Genomic DNA, 14,558 nt, shown 5'->3' with positions numbered 1-14,558 from the left:
CAGCGTCAACCACTTTCATATCCTGCATGCCCATAGGCAAAATTTAGCAACTTCATCAGTTATCTCCTGGGAAGAATCAGCAAGAAGAAAGGAGCCATAGAATTGCTCAGATCTTCCAGGTATGGTTGACAAAGCTGGAGCTATATACTGATGTTGAATATCATTATAAAATGGGCAGTACAGCAGGCCATGTTCGGTGGACTCTACTTTCCCAGTTTTACATGGATAGAGTTGTTGAGAAAGCCGGACACGACGGCATCTGCCTTCCACAAGGGCTGAGGGTAAAGCATTAGAAAGTGCCACATTTCCCAAATCCAATGTCTTAGCTCAGGCCAAACACAAGCTGGGAAATCATACTTACTGATCTTTCTGTTCATGTTGCCAGGTGCTGAAGGAGGGCATTTCCGTTCAGCTGTCACGGTTTTCCCCTTAGAAGAAAGCTGTTAATTGAAAATGATTACAATTGTGGCAATCATGGAAAAGTGTCTCGAAACGGCATCAAGAGTGAGAGAGAAAGCTAAACAAGCTAAACAAAGCTTGAAAAACTTCACCAGTTGTGGAAAACTATTAACCTAGCTTTATAGAAACAACTGAAGGGCAAGTAACAAAAATCTGTCAAGATTTGCTCTGTACAAATAACACTATATAGAATCTAGGCTTTCCCCCCCCACCCATGGTATTGTTCCTATTTTTGCTGAAGCAGAATACCCACTTTAAGACGAGTACAGCTTGTGAAATATCTTTCTTCTGGCTCATTAGCTTTCTTTTGTGTAGCAACAACAACAAAAGATTTCCTTGCCATTCAAAGTTTCAACTCATAGAATCAGAATCTGCCACACAGCTGAGTGCCTTCCATGTAAACAAAGGCTCAGTGGTACCCATTTAAGCTCAGTATCATGTTTTGTTCCACGACCTACGGCTACAACACCTGCTATAGCAAAAAGAAAATACAAATCTGGTGCCCAATCATTTAATTCTGTCCCGGTTTCAATCAGATGGAAATAAACAGTAAATATAATAACAAATATTACCTTTAGCATAATGATTTATGTGACGCTAGTTCTTAATTTTAAAACATTTTCAAGAGATCACCTTGACGCAGCTGTGATTGTCATGCTAAAGTGTGTGCGCTTACCTTAAAAAGAATGTAGAGTATGTATAAAAGGATCCCAAATCCATATATTGGGATGACCTGTCCCACAAGACCTCTTCCAGTGCCACCTCCTCCTCCACCACCTCCACCATTGCCTCCTCCACCTCCCTTTGCCTTGGCAACTGCTTCCACAAGGTGGGACCTTGGAAAATGGGTAGCTGGCGGCCTGGTCTCTGGAGACACTGGATGCTGCATTGTTGGTGAAAGCCGACTTGTCTTTCCTAAAAATCAAGATTAAAAGATCTATTCTGAAACAAGTATCTCTAAACTTGCAATTTTTTCCCTAGTATGTGAAAATCAATCTTAATAAGATGTTCACATAATTATGTTTTTTACTTGTTGATTATAATAATTACACAAAGTGCTAACAGTTTGAAACTTGTCACGTGCAGTGAGCTTCCATTATCCATCAATGGGAAGAACACCTGACACGCTTACTGTGAGACAATCATCATAAGATTGAATGGCATAAATCTACCAGAACTAGCATTAGATGTCTGAATGTATGCGGGAAACCCTTAAAATGACAGGAGGTTACCAACGGTGTCAACTATTTGGTTAGAAAAACATTGCCAACTGAAATAATAAACACACCTTTCTTGTCTAAGTAAACAGAAAAGGAAACAATTGACAGGTAATGCAGGCAAGAATCTACAGACATCAGCATCAGTGGAAGAAGAACCATAAACATAGCAGGAGTTTCATTTGATGTTATGGAACTCTGCAGTTTCCAAACATAAGTCTTTTAAAATTAATTAAACAACCTGTTTCTTTGGCAGTGTAAACTTCGTTGGCAAATACAGGGAACCTTTCGGCTGGGCAGAGTTCTGCTTTGTGTGTACACATCACTTCTTTGGCTCTCAAACACAAATTGTAGATTACTGTAACCATTGCCTTTTACAGAGACATCAGCACAGAGACATAGCACCCAAACCATCATTTACAGCCACTCTCAGAATTTACAGTCATCATTTACAGCCACTCTCAGAATTACAAGAATTATGACTTTTTTGTAATGTTCTAATATTATTGCTCTTTTTATATAGGTGTGTCAGTACATTGAACAGATACAACCAACAACACATTTAATTTTTGAGGTATTATCTCTATTTTACAATTATAGGTAACCACAAAAGAATTATAAGAATTTCTCATATATTAGTGGCATTTTATTTAAAACTACCTGAATAAACTTGCCATTCCATTGTACACATTCTGGAAAGAAAGGGCCAATCTTCCCAGGACACATATATACAGTGTAAACCAACTTAGGGAATGATAATATACATGGTAATGTTGATACATTAATTATTGTGCAGAAACATATTCTGTCCAGTGTCAGAATTTAGTCATATGTGAATAAGCCCTTACCCAAAAGAACTTTATGAAAGAAATTGGTTTGTGGCAGTTTTTAGGGGAAAATATAACTTGATCAAGAATTTCTCAGAGAAGCATAAAAATGGTACAATTTCTTGGAGAAGGAAAAGGCTGTTCAAGATGATGTGCATCATAGAACAAATAGCTTATCCAACCACAACGTGTGATACATATATTCGTGTAATAGGAGAGAATCTGGGAGACGCAGCTTCTCTGTGGAAGTCGGAAATAGATTGATATTCTGATGGGACTAAATGATATGTAGTTGAAGACTATAGAAGAAATCAGCACCCAATACGGGATCAACATTTCAGACATTCTTAATTTGATGGCTAAGTACTTGTATACATTCATGAAGATATAGTTGTAATGAATCTTTAGGAGTTCAAGGGCCCCTGACCAAAGTCAGAACTTAGCAAAGAAATTCAAAGGTCGAGGCAGCAGCTGAGCAAAAGGAGGGTTTCCAGCTGCAAAGAGGCCTATGTGTTATAAAGGTGATTTATAAGTTGTGGTTAAGAACTAGATAGAACTAGTCACTGAAAGACCTTCAGGTAAGTATCTGAAAGTGAGATGAAAGAGAAGAAATGTGTGGTTAAACTGGCCAAGGTGTCAATGAGGGTCTCTTCTGTGGATGCATAGAAATTTGGGAGTATAGCCCATGGAATTTAGAATAGAAATGCTGCTTGAAGCAACATGCAAAGAGAGCCTGGAGGAAGATGAGACAGAAATGGCTAGGGAGTGCTAAAATCTAGCTTAAGCCTTTGTTTCACACGTGCATGTGAAAGTATGCTCCTCTTGGAAAGATGTCACCTGAACATATATTGAAAGAACAGTTGAAATAATTTTTAAAAGTGTTCGCTAAAAGAACCACCTAGCCTATGGAAGCTCCAAACGAGCCATAGAGAGAAGCCCAGAGAGAAAGTCATCCCAAAAAACCAAATTCATTTTGAGATTCTTCAACAACAGGCATGGCTATGGGTGCTAGCTTTCTCTTTGCCATCCCTGAGAAGACCATACTTGTTCTTCACTGCGAAGTGTCCACCGTTTCCCATAATGTGATTTTGTTTGCTTTTGCTTGATCATCTGCTGCTGTGAGCGTAGTTTGCTATTGAGCTTAATAAACCCGTTTGATTCATAATGGTCTTGTTCTTATTAGGACTCTGAAAAGAACCTGCAGCACTGTGGCCTACTCAACAGAGCTGAGCACACCAAAAATGATGCTAGCTGGCAGGAGTCTAAGGAGAGGCAAGGCACCAAGCAGTTTGGATATGACGTTCATTTAAAGGTCACAGGGCCTTTTAAAAAACATACCATAGAAGTTAGTATGCCTGTGGGCTTGGGAAGGCTTTCACCTTGACTTGGTAATAAATTATTTCTGTGTTTAAAAATAAATTAATTAGGCAATCAGGTAGTCTATTTATAAAATAGGATTGCCCTCATGCCATTCTTCTTTGCAGTCTGATGTAGTTTCGTGTCTTCAAAAACGCAGGTGCTGTTTTGATCCCAAAATAGTTCTCGATCATTCCTTGCACAAATTGTTCATTAAAACCGCCTGAAATCTATTTTACTGAATTATCAAAATGCACCAGACAAGAAATAATACCTTATTTAATAGGGAGTCCCAATAATGTTGTAAGAGAAACATAACAAATGGCAGCTGAGGCAACAAATGCACCGCATCGTTTTAGGTGAGGATTAAGCAACAAGAGGGGATGAACAAGAGGGGAGATATATGTTAGGTTTGTAAAAATTTTCTACTAAGTATAACACCATCAGATTTACCAGTAAGACTCAAAGACTTGTTTAAATATGCTACAACGTCAGCGAGAGTGGTGCTTGCAAGGAGATGGAGACAAACGACCTTACCAGAAGTTGATGAATGGAAAGAAAAGATGTCAGAATATGCAAACATTACTAAAATGACTTATTTGATGAACTCAGCTGATAAGCAATCTGCAGAACAATTTCATGAGAAATGGCTACCATGGTATACTTATATATCTCTAAATATTTAGACTCAGCTTTATTCCTTTCCATATGAGTAGATGTTTTCCATATTTACGATTATATCTGATTCACTTAAACAATGAGCAATTCTCATTATTTATAGTGCTATTCTTTTTTACGTTAGCGGCTGTCTTTCATGCTTAAGAATATATTCAATTCATTTATTCGATTTTTTAATAATCTTTTAACTGAATGAGACTAGGATAGAAATTAGTACATCAAATTAACTGTAACAAGCAAAAAAATTGTTTTATGAATGTATAAAATCGACCAAAGCGAACACTGTCTATTGCAGACGGAAGTGAATTTTCTCTTTCCCCCTTTTGTTTCCTACATAAATACAATAAAAGCATTAAAATATATATATTTAAAAAAAAAGGTTCGTAAAAATGTCATTTACAAGAGAAAAGAAACAAAGTACAATAGATGGGCAGAATGTTTAAAGCAAAGTTATTTATTGAAGCCTCCTGTGAACATCTCTCATCTTTTAAAACAAAAAGCCATCATCACCCAACAGGTGGATGACTGTGGACAAGTTGAAATCCAGTCACTGAAGAAATCATTGCTTTCGAGAAGGTGTTTTCACTTGCCCTCCTTAAGAACACCTACTTATTTTGAAAATATTTTAATTATAATAATTACATTAGGCTGGATCTTTCTTAAAACCTGTACATGCCTAAGGATATAGCCTGTAGCAGGGCCTTTCTGGATTTTAGTGTTTCAAAGTGAATGAGGAGGATCACGATTAAAAACAACAACAACCCTCCATTCTATGATAAACTAGGATTTCATGGTCTGAGCTTATCCTTCTACCTGAGCGCTACCTTTTCATGAGCTTGACAGAGAGCATTGAAATGTGTGATCCCCTATAAAGCCAAAAGTCCAGGAGCATTTGTAACATGATTTTTTAAAGGTATTCTTTGATAAGGGGTTCCCAATGTAGTATTCACCAACTTCTTTTCTGGAGCTCATCAAGTGTTTTCAGAAAGCAGGCTGGGCCAGATGAGGCTTTTGCCCAGCAGGGCTTCTGACTGATGCTGCAGATTTTTAAAAATCTGTTCTAGGTGAGTTTAACACTACAGACTAGGAGAGTATAAAACAGCTCTCAGAAAACCATGAGCAATACTGGAATACTGAATACTGGAATACTCTGCTTACCACAAAGGGGGAATGGCTGTATGTTGTCTTTCAAATGCACAGACCAGATTGGAAAATCAGTCTGGTTTTAAGAGGTTAAAGTTCAAACAAGAATGAGTATCAACCTGATATGTTTTATTGAAAACCATAAGTCAATTTACACCACTGATAGCCTAACCATGGAAAAACTTCAGTCATTTTCACTACACAAAATCCTGGATATATTAACAAATACCGGTACCTAATTTTGGGGAACAGTGCTATAGAACATGGCTCTAGTGACTCCAGGGTTACTTTCCACCATGTAAACCTCCCCATCCTCTGCTGCACAGTTTCTTTATTCATGGAGTAATATCTAAGGAAAACACAGACCTTTTCATTTATTTAAAATGTTTTATTCAGCCTTTCCACACGATGTAGGGCCCCCAAGGCTACGAACAATCAAAAACACTAAAATATATAAAAGAGAGGGACAGTTTCCCCACAACTCAGCATTGCAAATGCTTATCAATTGTAGGATATATTTCCCCAGTGTCATGGACAGGGATAAAACATCACCATGCCAAGTCTGAAGCTTTAGTAAAGCAGGCAAGGGATGGCTGCACTAATACTACTAGGCTTAGCAGGAAAAGATGGACAAGGCAGGCCTAAGTGGAAGAACACAAGGTACACAAAGGGCAAGGGAGGGGTAAAGGAGAGCAGATCCAGGTACTGCCTACACATCAAATATCTTGAATTTTGCTATTTATTCTGCCAAGGAAGTGTTGCACCCACCTTGGTCTTGTGCAGCAGGTAACACAGGCTCTGTTTGCATCAGGTCTCACTGGAACTTTTCACCATCACCTTTCAGGCAAGCCCTTGGTGTAAGGGCACTTTTTACGCAGTCTGAACCTACCACCAATACAGTGCTGCTCTAGAGCAGATTTGATTCAGAACATGGGTGCAACTGGGAATTCGCTGTTACTGTCCAAGTTCACTTTAAAGTGCAGCACGTTAGGTAAGAAGGCAGGTTGCTCTTAGTACATTCTCACCCCTGGGAAGGATTTTCCATACAGTACTTATGTTTAAGGGTCTTCGTAGTTCATCGCACTGACTTTTTGCTCCACTCACTACGTGGAACACAGGCCTTCTGTTGCTTTTTAATTGTGAAATCAGTTTTACTGAACATTGATAAAGGACACAAAAAAAAACCCATGGCAACATGCTGTTAATATGGGCCCCATCAGGTGCTGTCTAGCACTAAGCACTTTTTTCAGTACCACAACTTACATGAGTATTCCCAAAACAGATCTAAGGCTGGAGACTGATTAATTTTTAGAGCTTAAGGTGGTATGGAACCTCTGTTACTCAAGGGCTACACACTGGTTCGGTCTTATCACCTTTGGTTAAATACATTTTATAGGCCTTTAAAAACCTTCCAAACCTACCTGTCTGACCTGAATTCTAGGAGGACAAAAAGTAGTTATGTGTATTCAACACATCCAGCAATGGCACCATCACCTTCCGATATCTTACATTTAAAAACTGTTATCTGCCTCCAGGGATTCATCGAGCTTTAATCCCACCTAAATTATTACCTACACTACAAGAACACTTTCATGTTACATGCAAAATCTGTTCATGTAACTGTACTGCTAAAAACAACCCCGAGCCCTCCCACTCATTCCCCTCCTGTTGACTACTGAACAGCAGTTAATTCTGATACTTTTGAAATCTGCAAAGGACAGCAGAGACTTATCATACAAAACATATCCACTGCTGATGGAGGTTATTGTAACAAGCCCCCTCCCAAACTATGTATCCTGGAACACATAAACACATGAAGCTGCCTTATACTGAATCAGACCCTTGGCCCATCAAAGTCAGTATTGTCTACTCAGACCGGCAGCAGCTCTCCATGGTCTCAGGAAGAGGTCTTTCATATCACCTACCTCCTAGTCTTTTTAATTGGAGATGCCAGGGATTGAACCTGGAACCTTCTGCATGCCAAGCAGATGCTCTACCACTGAGCCACGGCCCCTCCCCATGAAAAGATGACGGTACTCAACAATTACAGTAAATGACACAGGGTGTGGCCAGTTCATTGCCCCTCCCACAGTGACATCCTAAAAATAGCCTTCTGAGTCCACTGACTTCAATGAACTTAAGTTAAAAAAGGTAAAGGTCCCCTGTGCAAGCACCAGGTCATTCCTGACCCATGGGGTGACATCACATCCCGACGTTTACTAGGCAGACTTTGTTTGTGGGGTGGTTTGCCAGTGCCTTCTCCAGTCATCTTCCCTTTACCCCCAGCAAGCTGGGTGCTCATTTTACTGACCTCGGAAGGGTAAAAGGCTGAGTCAACCTTGAGCCGGCTACCTGAAACTGACTCCCGTTGGGATCGAACTCAGGTCATGAGCTTGGACTGCAGTACTGCAGCTTACCACTCTGCACCACGGGGCTCCTTTCAATGAACTTAGAATGCTCTAAATCTGTTTAGGGTGCTGCTGCAATGGAGGAACAATTGATCCGAAATTTGACAGCCAGATATTGTGGTGTTCAGAGCAAGATTTAGCCAGGAAGCAAAGGATCCAAACAGGCAAACCCCCTCTGCTTTTCATTTGTGTGTGCGCCAACTGCCTAGTCAAATCCCTGCTGCAACTTACTGGGAAAAAGCATAATTCTTGTGCTAATTTAAAGATGCAAGGAATATGCAGGTATACTTGAAGTAAAGGTACTTTCCATAGTAAATTCTGCAGCTGCCAGGAATGATCTAAATCCAAAATCCCACTCTACCACTCTCTGTCTGTCACTGCAATGCAATAGCAAAGAGCAAGAGCCCAGCAGCACCTTAAAAACTAAAAAAAAAAAAAAAATTCTGGTAGGGTATGAGCTTTCATGAGTTACACAAGTCACTTCTAATTTTATTAGTCTTTAAGGTGCTACTGGACTCTTTCTCTTTTCTACCGTTACAGACAAACACTGCAATTCAAGCGACACTGTTTAAAAGACTAAATGAATAAGTAATGAAGCAAGGACTGCAAGCACTTTGTACCCAAAATATATGGCTGTGTTTGAGGGACTAGGATGAACTGCAAGTGGGGAAGAGAAAAAAAGTGGCAGAAACACTTAAATGCATATCAACCATAATGACGGTGCTGGCTATACACAATAAATTTGGCTGTGTTTGAGGGACTAGGATGAACTGCAAGTGGGGAAGAGAAAAATAGTGGCAGAAACACTTAAATGCATATCAACCATAATGACGGTGCTGGCTATACACAATAAATTCTTCATTGTTCTGTACAATTAACAGACATCCATTAGTGGAAAGACTAAAACGATGGACAATGGTGACATTGAGATGACTGACACAAAAGCTGATGAAAACTGGCTGCATGTTAAAAAAAACAACACATGAAGCAGGCGCAATAAAAGTAATTTGAACTGTTGTTTATTTGGTATAAAATATCCAAAGCAATGAAGGATAAACAAAACAACCATTAACATGGGAAGTTTAAATAACATAAAAATGAACACAATTACAACAAAGCAACTGTGATGCTTCAGGGCTTCACTCGATAACTTATCATTACCAAACGTAAGAAATACTAAATGAAATACCAAAATTTAAAACAAATTGAACATAAGAAGAGCCCTGCTGGATCAGACCCAAGTGGCCCATCTAGTCCAGCATCCTGTCTCACACAGTGGCCAACCAGTTCCTCTGGAGGAACAACATCAGGGCATAGAGGACAAGGCTTTCCCTGATGTCGCCTCCTGGAACTGGGATTCAGAGGCTGACTGCCTCTGAACATGGAGGTTGAAAAGAAACAAAGTAAAGATAGTGATATAAAATAAATATAATGGTATTTGATGACAGTAGCAATACGATATTAAAACAAGAAAAGGGCAACTGACATAGAAACGTGAAATCCTGCAATTTACAGATGTCGAAGGATAAATAAAACAAGATCATGTTAAGTGTTAGGGAACCAAAGGAATTAAATCAAGAAGTACATTAGCCACAGGACTTAGGCTGTTACCGCACTAGGTATTCCCAGCGATGTATTAAGAGTCTGAAAATGTTATAAAAAATACTGTTCGCATTTTCTATGTATTCCCACCGATGTATTAAGAGTTTGAATTGTTATAAAAAATACCGTTCGCACTTTGTTTGGCCCCTTTAGCTGTGAAGACGTCTTCCAACCATTTTTTAGCTGTGGCATCCAAAAACCCTTTTAAAGCGATGTTTTTTATAACATTTCCAAACTCACTGGGAATACCTAGTGTGGTAACAGCCTTATTCTTACAAAAGAAGTACAGTAGCATCTCAGTTAAACCAAACTGCTACTGACATTCACCCTTTTAGTGGTGATAAGAGAGTCAGGCCCTGACCTGGATGGCCCAGGCTAGCCTGATCTCGTCAGATTCTCAGAAGCTAAGCAGGGTCAGCCCTGGTTAGTATTTGGATGGGAGACCACCAAGGAACACCAGGGTTGCTGAGCAGAGGAAGGCACTGGCAAACCACCTCGGTTAGTCTCTTGCCATGAAAACCCCCAAAAGGGGGTTGCCATAAGTCGGCTGCGACTTGACGGCACTTTACACACACACAAGAGTCAGAGCAGATATAACTGTAGGACATTAACGCTGTAATCCTATGGTCATTTATGCATGGGAGGTTTTGCCTTGGGTTTGCTGCTCTCTAGATGCACATTTTCCCCAATCAAATTCTCAAAACTCTGCATGGGGGCTTATTGTTGAGTTTTGAGAATTCGGATGGGAAAAACGTGCATCTAGAGAGCAGCAAATCCATGCATAAATGGCCTATGAGAGTTGCTCCAGTCTAAACTCAGTGATTTCAGGGGATTAAGATTGCAATAACTCTTACTTAGGGTTATACTTTAATCCTCATACTTGATGTTCAGGCATGCAAGCAAAGTGGGGACACACAGAAGATTGCAGAAACTAATGTGAAAAATTACAAGATGATTTTTAATATTCACCAAAGTACCCCAACCCTAACCCAGCCCGTCTCAGAAGTTAATTTATACAAAGAATGGAAAATCTTTCAAAACTTAACAGTGTCTTTTCAAAATCAGAACCAATAACAGCCCCAAAGTTACAGATATCTCTAGGTCTAAAAACCTAGCTGATCGGCAATCCAGATCAGCCCAGTCAACACCCAACATATACCCCTGTGCCGCACTGTAAATATTAGAGGTAAGAATGCTTAGTGGCACAACAGCAAACACACACACAAAGGCAAAAACTAGCAAACTCATTTCCAAACACTCATGCAAGCGTACATGTGTTCGCTTTTAAGGTACCAGAAGATGTATAGCGTGCGTACAATAGTATATGAACTGACCCTAGAAGCTAAAATGACTAAACTGAAGCTATCGTATTTTGGTCACATTATGAGAAGACAAGAGTCACTGGAAAAGACAGTCACGCTAGGAAAAGAGGAGGGCCGCAGGAAAAGAGGAAGACCCAACAAGAGATGGATGGACTCCATAAAGGAGGCCACAGCCCTGTTTGCAAGATCTGAGCAAGGCTGTCAAAGATAGGACATTTTGGAGGACATTGGCTGTTACCGCACTAGGTATTCCCAGCGATGTATTAAGAGTTTGGAAATGTTATAAAAAATACTGTTCACACTTTCTATGTATTCCCACCGATGTATTAAGAGTTTGAAACTGTTATAAAAAATACTGTTGGCACTTTGGCCCCTTTAGCTGTGAAGACGTCTTCCAACTATTTTTTAGCTGTAGTATCCCAAAACCCCTTTAAAGCGATGTTTTTTGTAACATTTCCAAATTCTTGATACATTGCTGGGAATACCTAGTGTGGTAACAGCCATTGATTCATAGGGTCCCCATGAGTCGGAAGCGACTTGACGGCACTTAACACAGCCACAAGTATATAAACACCCTAAGTACAGCTAAGAGAATTTTGCAGCATTTAAGGGATAGGAGACTTCTTACAGCACAAGTTTCCACAGGTTATAGCACTTTTCCCCCATCCATATTCTCAAAACTCACAATAAGCCCCCATGCAGAGTTTTGAGAATTCGGATGGGGGGAAAGTGCATCAATAGAGCGGCAAATCCATCTAATCCCTTATTTATACTTTATATTTTGTATTAATTTTATATTAGGTTTTGATTTAACAATGTTAGATAAGATAAGAACAGGTTAATTGAAATAATATTGGGATTAGCTCAGTTAGCAAAAGTTTATACAATTCATTTTTAGATGGAAGAGGGGGAAGTCATTTTATTGTTAAATTAGTGATACTACTTGTTTTTCTTTTTATTATTACTATTATTTTTTAGTATTGGATACCATTTCTGTTGATATGTTAAATGAAGAAAATAAATTTTTTTTTAAAAAAAAATAGAGCGGCAAATCCCAGGCAAAACCTCCCATGCATAAATGGCCGATAAGAATACCACAGGTTATAGCACTTTCCCCCCATCCATATTCTCAAAACTCAACAATAAACCTCCCATGCATAAATGGCTGATAAGAATACCATAAGTAAAGCAAAGGGAATTTTGCTGCATTTAAGGGCTAGGAGACTTCTTGCAGCACAAGTTTCCACATGTTATAGCACTTTCCCCCCCATCCATATTCTCAAAACTCAACAATAAACCTCCATGCATAAATGGTTGATAAGAATACCATAAGTAAAGCAAAGAGAATTTTGCCGCATTTAAGGGCTAGGAGACTTCTTGCAGCGCAAGTTTTTTTGTTTTTTTTTAATAAATTTTATTTTCTTCTAACATATCAACAGAAAAACAATATCCAACACTAAAAACAATAACGATAAAAAAAAACAAGTAACATCATTTGTTTGACAATAAAATGACTTCCCCTTCTCCCTCTTCCATCTACAAATAAATGGTGTGGATTGGTTTTCGTAGGTTATCCGGGCTGTGTAACCGTGGTCTTGGTATTTTCTTTCCTGACGTTTCGCCAGCAGCTGTGGCAGGCATCTTCAGAGGAGTAACACTGAAGGACAGTGTCTCGCAGCGTCAAGTGTGTAGGAAGAGTAATATATAGTCAGAAAGGGGTTGGGTTTGAGCCGAATCATTGTCCTGCAAAAAGTAACAAAGGTAATGTGCTAACCATTGTCCTGTAAGTATCAAGATAATGTGCTAATGACACATTAACAGATCACTTCAGGACACAATGGTTCCATATTAACATACCACACCCTCATTAGCACATTATCGTGATACTTACAGGACAATGATTTATTTTTTTAGTAAATAAAATATTTAGGGGAAAAAATATTCTTGTTAGTCTTTAAGGTGCTACTGGACTCTTGCCCTTTTCCACACACACACACACACACACAGAGTGGCAAATCCAAGGCAAAACCTCCCGCGCATAAGTGGCCTTGGTTGCACTAGCCAAAGAACTGGCAACGCCTTCGTCTACAGCAAAGCGCATGCGCCTGACGAGGACCCTCTGTCCCCATTCCCCATAGCACATTACCTTTGATACTTTTTGCAGGACAATGATTAGCACATTACCTTTGATACTTTTTGCAGGACAGTACTCAGCTCAAACCCAACCTCTTTCTGACTATATGTTACTCTTCCTACACACTTGACACTGAGAGACACTGTCCTTCAGTGTTACTCCTCTGAAGAGGCCTGCCACAGCTGCTGGTGAAACGTCAGGAAAGAAAATACCAAGACCACTGTTACACAGCCCGGATAACCTACGAGAACCAATGAACTCTGACCGTGAAAGCCTTCGACAAATGGTGTAGACTTTTGCTAACGGGCTTGCAGCGCAAGTTGCCACAGGTTACAGCGGCAGCCGCAAAGCACCCCTGGCGTTTGAACCCGGGCGGGGAAACCGACCCCTGCCGGCGCACCACGAAGCGTCACCGACCCGCTTCCCCCGGCGAAGGGAAGCCTCAAGGGCGGAGGAGGGGGTCGGAGGGCGGCTCGGCTGCCCGCGGCGCGAAGGGCGGCCTCTTACCCTCGGGCACGGCGGCCGGCGTGGGCGGGGCGGCGCCCGGCTCCTGCTGCCCGGACCAGCCCCGCGGGACGAAGAGCTTGGGCAGCAGCAGCGAGACGCACAGCGCCAGGCACGAGGCGGCCGCCACCTTGCGCAGCGTCGCGTGCGCCATGGCGAGCGCGCGAGGGGCTCAGCCGGCGGAGGCCCTCCGCCGGAAGCAATCCGTCCAGTCTGGAACGTCACATCCTGCCGTTGATTAAATGGAATGTTTGGGAAGCCTACGCGGCAGCCCCGGGAGGGGAAGGGGAATGGGGACAGAGGCTCCTCGTCAGGCGCATGCGCTTTGCTGTAGACGAAGGCGTTGCCAGCTCTTTGGCTAGCGCAACCAAGGCCACTTATGCGCGGGAGGTTTTGCCTTGGATTTGTCCCTCTTTGTGTGTGTGCGTGTGTAGAAAAGGGCAAGAGTCCAGTAGCACCTTAAAGACTAACAAGAATATATATTTTTTCTAAATATTTTTTTCCCAATATTTTTCCCCCAATATTTTTTCCAAAATATTTTTTGATATTTGTGTGGATTCGACACTTAACTTGTGCATCACGTGTGACAAAAAAAACTATTTTTCTTCCACCTCAAAATAGTTCATGTTCATTATTATAGAGTATGTTGAGTGTTAATCCTGTACACTAGATATCTTTGATTTGGACCTGCATGCTGGTTGTTGTCGCTAACTACCTGGAGGTTGGCAACCCTAACTAAGAAGCTGATAAAAATATTTTCTGGCAGAGTATGAGCTATCATGAGCCACAGCTCACTTCTTCAGATACAGCTAGAATGTGAATCCATCTGAATGTGAATCCATCTGTCTTTAAGTAGAGGAGAGTGAATTCAGACAAGCATTAGTATGTAAAGGTTAACAGTATGTAAA

The 14,558-nt window shown here is 40.6% G+C and overlaps 1 protein-coding gene across 1 annotated transcript in view; it reads right to left on the bottom strand.

Annotated features, from left to right (window-relative positions):
• Positions 1 to 13,804, bottom strand: part of RIC3 (RIC3 acetylcholine receptor chaperone) — a 28,593-nt gene extending 14,789 nt beyond the window's left edge. Inside the window, exons 1-3 of the mRNA XM_056851677.1 lie at positions 13,654 to 13,804; positions 1,136 to 1,374; positions 362 to 440 (exon numbers count right to left, since the gene is read on the bottom strand). Of these exons, the coding sequence (XP_056707655.1) occupies positions 362 to 440; positions 1,136 to 1,374; positions 13,654 to 13,804 (469 nt within the window). The remainder of the gene's footprint in view (positions 1 to 361; positions 441 to 1,135; positions 1,375 to 13,653) is intronic.
• Positions 13,805 to 14,558: the final 754 nt, after the last annotated feature.

This window comes from Euleptes europaea, chromosome 6 (genome assembly GCF_029931775.1).
Source record: "Euleptes europaea isolate rEulEur1 chromosome 6, rEulEur1.hap1, whole genome shotgun sequence".
Lineage (NCBI taxonomy): Eukaryota > Metazoa > Chordata > Lepidosauria > Squamata > Sphaerodactylidae > Euleptes > Euleptes europaea.
Note: the sequence above shows the minus strand (reverse complement) of the source record. Positions and strands in the feature narration are given on the sequence as shown.